The sequence below is a fragment of the Vidua chalybeata genome, chromosome 7, assembly GCF_026979565.1.
Source record: "Vidua chalybeata isolate OUT-0048 chromosome 7, bVidCha1 merged haplotype, whole genome shotgun sequence".
Taxonomy (NCBI): Eukaryota; Metazoa; Chordata; class Aves; order Passeriformes; family Viduidae; genus Vidua; species Vidua chalybeata.
In genome coordinates, this window is record NC_071536.1 from 2,141,859 (window position 1) to 2,149,212 (window position 7,354).

The following is a 7,354-nucleotide window of genomic DNA, read 5'->3' on the forward strand; positions in this document are numbered from 1 at the left end:
ATCCAGCAGTGGTCCTGTTCAGCCTGAGCTCAGCAGACTGATTGGACAGGAGCCACTGGTGCATGTCCCCTCAGTGAACCTCATGTCCCTCAGTGACCCAGGTCCCCTCAGCAGCGCTTGGGACACCCACCTTTCACTCAGCGACCCTCACAGCCTGTCAGCGAACCGTGGGGCAGCAGCCACCCACCCCCTCAGTGACTCAGCCCCAGGAGAGTGGGTCATGCTGGCCAGGGGCCTGCAGCAGGCAGAAAGCCACTGGGGCGGGAAAAAGGCTCTGCTCTGCTCACAGCGTGGGCTGAGGGCCGGCAGAGCTCCATTTCCCCTTTGAGATGTCAGAGACAGGGCCTTTCACCCTCCTGATAGGGCTGCCCCTCTCTGCAGGCAGCCAAAGGAGCACGAGGGCAAAAGGCCAACGACAGCAAAGCAAAGACCCAGCCCTGCACACAGGGAGGCGGCCCAAAGCAAAGCCAGCCTGGCACCCTGAAGGTGCCTGCTGCACTCTCGTGTGTCCCTGCCCTGGGAATGCCAGCAATGCCCTTTGCCCAGAGGGCCTTTCTGTGGCCCCTCTTGGGCTCAAAGCTGCTGCTCTTCTCGCTCAATAATGTCTAAACCCACAGAGCTTGGCATCCCCCACGGCAACAGCAACAAGACTCAGCAAGCAGGCAGTCAAGCTCGGTGCCTAAGGCTGAGGGGCCAGGGATCCAGTCTCAGCACAGCGAGGGCACACGCCCAGCCCCACAACTCCTGGCCTCACAGCCCTGAAAGGCCGGCACCAGGGTTCCACGCCTGATTCCAGGGGGTCCCTCCAACCGCCCACTGAGGAAGCGCCAGAGCAGCCGGGTGCCAGGAACAAGGCGGCTGCCTGGGGGCTGCTTGTGGCCTCTGACACCCAATTGCTCAGGGCTGCCCACTGCCCCAGCCCCTCCGGGTCTCCCCCAGCCCGGCCAACCTGCCCGGCAGCAGCGCCGCAGCCCCACAGCAGCTCCAGGGGAGCCCCATCAAGAGGCACCTCAGAGCCCTCAGCAATCCAGCCAGCAACACACGGGCAGGAGGACACGGATGGCGCTTCCTGCCTGGGACAGGCCTTGTGGCCATCTCCAGGCACCGCTCTCGCAGGGATCCCCGCGGCTCCGGCCCTGCCCACCCGCTCTGTGGGCAGCACAAAGGCTTCAGCAGAACCCCCAAAGGCCAGGGGGCTTCTGGCCATTTTCCCTGCAACACTGCACGACTGGGAAGCTTGCTGAGCACAAGCACCCTTTTCCCCCTCCTCCCAAATGCCCTGCAGATCCAGGGTAGCAAAAGAAAGATCCTGGGAGTCTGTCTATTATAACACATACTATATTTACATACTAAAGGAAAAGAAAACAAGATATTTATTTACATTTAATATCTACATACTAAAGGAAAACAAAATGAAGAAAAAAGCTATTTTGAATAAAATCTCTGCTGGCTCAGGAGGCCCCAGCAAAGACAGCCTGCTGCATCAGCCCTCCACAGAGCCCCAGCAGCCCAGCCAGCCGAGCCGCGACAGACGAGGCCGTGTCTTCCATGCCCTGCGCAGCTGATCTCGCAGCCTCTGGAACTTTGGCATGGGAGCCTGCTCTACTGCCTTCAGTATGCACAATGATTGAATTGCCAGGCTTCCAACGCTGACGCTGATGTCATTCACCATTCCTTCAAGGGCTGAAAGAGAGAGGATCAGAGCCATAGTCAGATCCCGACTCAGCGGGGAGCCGAGGAGAGCCCCCTGCCAGGGCCATCCCAGCCAGTTCTTGCCATGGCCAGGAGGGAGTAGGGACCAACAGGATCAGGCCGAAGCTGCGGGCCACGAATCTCCCATGTGTCCCTGAAATCTCTGTGTGCTCTGCCCAGGCCAGCCCTGGTCCGCACAGGGAGCAGAGCCTTCTGCAGCCGGGGCAGGGATGGCAGCTGCCCCCGCCAGCCCCCGCTGTCAGCCCGCTGCCCTCACTCACCATTGCAGATCAGCTGGAGCTCTCCCTGCTGCCCCCTCAAGCTCCGCCCGGCCATCCCTGTGAACACAGAGCCTGTCACGGCCCAGCGGCACAGCTCCCTGCCAGCGGCGCTGCCAGCCCTGTGGCCCCACGGCCTCGTGGCCCGGCAGGGCTCAGCCCGGGCCCTTGCCGCACGCTGCCGCCCAAGGGCACGGCTGCCGGAGGGCGGCAGCAGCGCCCAGGCCAGGCGGGGCTCCACGGCGCCGGGCCCGGATGGCGCTGCCGGGGCAGCAGGCGGGGCTGGGGCCGAGCTGCAGCGGGGCGGGGAGGGAGCCCGGGCTCCTGGCTCACCCATGAACCTGACGGCCGCCTCTCGCAGGGGCTCCTGTGGGCTCTGCAGATAGGGCAGGGCCCGGCGCAGGTGCTCGGCCGCTCGGCTCCTGTCCTCTGCCAGCTGGAGAGAGCGGCAGCAGGGAAGGGTTGGCGCGGGCTCAGTCCCTGGCCCGGGCGCTCCCTGCGCCCAGCCCCGGCCTCCCCTGCCCGCACAGCCCTGAGGCCCGGCCAGCAGCCGCTGGCGCCGGGCTCTGGAGGGGGCAGAGGGCCGGCTGCTGCCCGGGGAGCCGCGGTGCCTCCCCGCAGCCCCGCCGGGCCGGGGCTCCATCGGCACCCGGCTGGGACCCAGGGGAGCCTGGAGAAGAGCCCGCGCGGCCTCTGGCTGCAGCAGCGGGCAGGGGCACAGCTGCCAGCCCACACACTGAGCACCGCGCCCAGGGGGATGCTCCAGGCTGAGCCTGGGGCTTCCAGGTCGTCCTTACCAGGCAGTTGGCGAAAATCCAGAGTTTCTCCTTCTTGACCAGTTTCTCAAGATCTCTCCTGTTCAGGAACTCGGCCACACAAATCAGCATTTCCCGAGAAGCCTGGAGAGCAGCAGAGACACGGAGATGGCCCCACAGCCCAGGGCCCAGGACCCGCGTCCCTGTGCCAAGGCCTGGAGGAGGCTGCAGCCCGCCAGGCGCCAGGGCAGGAGGCAGCCCAGCCCCCTCCCAAGGGGACAGCAACAGCCCACGAGTCCTCACCTCTGCCACACGCTGATTCTCATCGTGGCAGTGGAAGAAGAGTGGCAGTAGGCTGTGGCACACTTGTGACTTCAGAGTCTTTCTCTCCTTTTCCAATGAAAGAGTCAGCAGTGTTCGGAAGAGCAGCATGGAGAGCAGCTGTACCTGGCTATTGTCCTGTATTAAGAGACGAAAAGAAGACCTCAGCATGGGCTGCGAGGGGCTCAGCTGGGTGCATGCCTGCAAATCCACAGGGCACCAAGTGTCCGGGCAGTACCCAGGGGCCGTGGCTGGGGGCACAGAGCCTTACGAGGTCAAAGAGTAGCACGACTGCCTGAGCCAGCTGCAGGGCAAAGGAGCTGGGTATTGGCGTGTCCTTGTCCAAGATTATAAAGCTGAGTACCATGAGTGTTATCTTAACAATCTCTCCATCTGCATCCCGCAGGAGCTCCACAAGACTTTCAGTCAGGCTCCACATTTTTTCCGTCTGTGTAGAACACAAGTTTGTGAAAGGCCACCCTTCTGCCACAGGATCTAGAGGCCAAAGCACTCGGGCAGCTGAAGCGGGAGGCAGGAGAGCTGGGAGGAGCTGCCCCAGCACCCCAAGCACAGCCAAGCCCAAGCAACTGCGTTCCCCAGCCCCACGCTGCCTGCACGGCTTCAGCCACTGCCCCCTTCTCACCATCGAGGGATTGTCAGTGAGCTTGAGAAGGCCCTTGAGTGCCAGGTGACGCCTCTCCCTGCACTCACTCTGCAGGTGCCTTGAGAAGATTTGCAGGACTCTGTCAGCATGGCGTTCACTCAAGTCCAGGTGCTCGAGGACCTGAAAGGCACAGGGCAGTGACAGGGGACCCGGCCGGCAGGAGCCCAGAACCGCACAGGGCGTGGGCACCGTCCCAAGCAGCTGCGGCTACGAGAGGGCAGAGAGCTGGGAGGCAGCTCAGCGAGGCAGCGCTGGCCAACAGGCTCACCTCCACCAGGAAGGCCAGGGGAGGCAGATCCCAGCATAGCTCCTGTGTGCTGAGCAGCCGGAGCAGATAGCGAAAGATCCGGAAACACGAGCGTATGGAGATGCAGGACATCTCCCTGTCAGAAGTTAAAGTCCATAAGACTGTGAGCCAGTGGAACAAACTTCTCCCAGGATTGACTCAGAGAGTTCTGGTCTTTCCCCAGCATCCTGCAAGGGGACCTGGGCCATTTGGGAGGTGGCTCTTTGTGGGCACCCTCCTCTCCCAGCCTTTTCCAGTCTGCTTGGCAGTCCCTCGGTGACGAGGCCCTCTGGCCCACGACCACGGGGACTGTGTGGGGCACCCCAGGCGCAGAGGCAGCGGGGAGAAGGGGGTCTCACCTGGCCAGCAGACCCACGGCATAGTGGTGGGTGTCGGCACAGAGCAGCGTGTCCCAGCCACACTTGCGTTCCATTGCCATCACCACATCCTTGTACTGCTTTTGGTACAGCAGGGACTTCAGGGTCCACACTGCAAACCTGTGTGCAGAGCAAAGCCCAGGTCACACTTGCAGTGCTGGCTCTTGCCCTGGCAATATGGCAGGGACAGGAGTCACCTGTTGGGGCTGGTGGCAAGGCCGTGTTGCTCCCGGCATCTCTTCCAGAAGGTAAGGACCTTCTTTGGCATCTGTTCAGTGCTGAAGAAGACTTGGAAGAGCAGATGCACAAATAGGTGGGGGAAATGCAGCTTCACGTTGTGTGGGACACAGGGCTCCTGGAGGATCTTCCACATCACCACAGTTGCCTGCAAAGAACAAAGCCCCCCGAGACAGCGCTCAGTGCCGAGGTGTCCGTGTGACAGGGCCCGAGCGTGGCAGGGAGAGGCCCAGAGAGACACAGGGGGAGCAGCGGGACTGGTGGCCCTGCAGCTGCCCCTAGGCCAGGTTTCAGGGCAGCGCCTGAGGCAGGGAGATGCAGTGGGGGAAGGAGGAAGGAGAGCTGCTGGAGAGGCAGCCTTGGGGCCAGCAAAGGCCACTGGCAGAAACTCACAGCCAGGGCAAAGACACCCGTTTTGTCCCCATCGGAGGTGCACGTGCTGTACTCTGGCCAGCTCCCCAGCACATCCAGGAGAATCAGCTGCACCACCTTCGCAGTCCTGGGTGAGCACATGATGGTCTTCCACATGGCCATGGCAGCTCTGTGGGGTTAGAGCTCTGTCTCAGGGGGTCTCAGGCACAGCACCCTGGCCTGGGCATGGCCCCTGAGGGGCAGCAAGGGAGCATGGCAGCAGGCCTGGGGGGCTGACATGCCAGGGCTGGGAAAGGGAGCAGCCAGAGGGCCCTGGAACTCTCTGTTGGTCAGACACCTGGGACAGGCTGTACAGGGCAATGGGCTGGGGGGAGCCCTGAGCCCTCTGGGCAGGTGGGCCCCATACCTGTCACAGGATGGGGCCACACGCAGGAGTGTCATTACTGCGTCATTTGGCTGCGCTTTGGTGAGATGCAGCAGGGTTTTGTCCAGCCTGTGCTCAGCAGAATCATTGGCCGTGAGCCACTGGTGGATGAATCTCACCATGGCAGGCACCTGGAGAAGGAACAGGGCAATTTGGAAAGCTGCCAGAAGGAGCAACATTCCCAGTATCCCCAGAGAAGTGCTTCCCTTCCCACCACACTGCGATGGCCTCAAAGGCTCACAGAGACCAACACTAGTGGCTTGGGAAGCCATGTGACTCATGAGGGAATTGAAGCCTGGCCACAGGCTGCTTACTTGCTCTGGTCTGAAAACACCCCTCTCCACATGCAAATCCAGCAGGGCAGCACTGGACTCATGTTTGAGGACCTCTGAGTATTCTCTGAGCCCAGTGCCCATGGCGCTGGTTTCTTCCTGCCGAATGCTCCTGATGAATTTGCAAATGAGCTGTAGGAGAAGGGCAAGAAGCCAGGGATGTTGCATGGAGTGCTCCACACACGGTGCTGGGCTGAGCAGTGACAGCAGGCCCAGCCCAGGTGGGGATGGCTGCAGGTACCTGCGCTGCTCTGCGGAAGCGGCCACGGGTGGATTCCTGCTCTTGTTTGTGGTCCAGGGCTGCACCTGGCAAGAAGTGAGCACAGCCAGAGCTGAGGGGCTGCGGGAGAGGCCGGAGAACACAGCCCAGCCCTGCTCTCCCCAGGCAGGGACAGCCCCGGGATGCCCCAGGGGGATGGAGCAAGGCCCTTCTTCCTTCGTCTCCATGGGCACGTCCCCAGGGGATGGGATGGGATGGGATGGGGTGGGATGGGATGGGATGGGATGGGATGGGATGGGATGGGATGGGATGGGATGGGATGGGGCAAAGGTGGCCACAGGCACCAGCCCTGGGGCCCAGCTCTGCCACTCACCCTCCTGCGGTGGATGGAACGGCACCACCTTTTCAGTCTCCTGTGCTGGTGCAGCTCCAGGGCCTTCTTCCTCCTCCTCCACCCAGGCCAGCTTGGGCACTCTTGGGGGTCTCTTCTCCATGTCAGTGACTGGATTTTTGGGAACTTGCAGGAGAGATCCCTCAGAAAATCTCCACATCAACAAGTCCTGCAGTCTTGTCTGGAAGGTACCTTCCAGAGAGAAGCCTCAGGAAGGCTACAGGACAGCAATCCCTGCCCTCTGGTCTCAAGGGCTCCTGCCACAAGGACAGGAGACTCCTGTCAGGGATTGTGGTCTGGCCTCGAGGGCACTGGGGGCAGGGCTGGGAGATGCCTCAGAAAAGCTCCAGGGCACCAAGTCCCACACTCTGCCCTCAAGGGCACCTGCAGAACAGAAGCCTCGGGAAGGCCACGGGTCACCAAGTGCTGTGCTGTGGCCTCGAGGTCAGCTGCAGGAACAACGCCTCAGAAAAGCTGCGGGTCGGACACGAACAAGTGAGCTGTGAGGGGACTCCTCACGGCACTGCTCTGTCCCGTCCTGTCCCGTCGCCTGCTCTGAGCACTGTGGCGTGCTCTTGGCACCACCAGCTGCTGTGTCACCACGTGTCACAAAGGGCCCTTGGACACCCGTTTCCCATGCAATGCCACGGTGACTGTGCAGCACCATGTCACAAAGGGCCCTTGGAAACACTGTCACCTGCCCTGGGGCCGCCCCCAGCCCACCCAAAGTGGCCCAGGTTGGAAGGAATCCCCGACCCCAAGTGTCTGAGACAGCCCAACAGGATTTTGGGATGTACCCCTGGGGACAGCAGCTCAGGGATGCCCTGGGAGGCTTCATTTGTGTAGAACACTTGCCCAGAGTTCCCTGCTTCCCCATGCAGATGAACACATATCTGTCATCTGTCAGTTCATGCTTGTCATCTCCCCAAGTTCTAGAAAGTTCCTTGTTCTCGATAACCCCATTGCTTCCCTCCACAAACCACTCCTTCCCTTCTCCCTCATTGC

At 61.8% G+C, this 7,354-nt stretch overlaps 1 protein-coding gene across 1 annotated transcript; it reads right to left on the reverse strand.

Moving 5' to 3' along the window:
- Positions 1-1,350: 1,350 nt before the first annotated feature.
- Positions 1,351-6,944, reverse strand: LOC128790962 (maestro heat-like repeat-containing protein family member 6). The gene is made up of 15 exons (XM_053948189.1): positions 6,332-6,944; positions 5,980-6,044; positions 5,721-5,870; positions 5,389-5,537; positions 5,004-5,151; positions 4,571-4,758; positions 4,356-4,493; positions 3,979-4,093; positions 3,690-3,830; positions 3,318-3,494; positions 3,029-3,184; positions 2,768-2,869; positions 2,304-2,406; positions 1,974-2,030; positions 1,351-1,683 (listed from the first exon to the last, which is right to left on the reverse strand). The coding sequence occupies exons 1-15, from the start codon at positions 6,507-6,509 to the stop codon at positions 1,484-1,486; spliced, it is 2,067 nt and encodes a 688-aa protein (XP_053804164.1). The 5' UTR covers positions 6,510-6,944; the 3' UTR covers positions 1,351-1,483.
- Between the last annotated feature and the right edge of the window lie 410 nt (positions 6,945-7,354).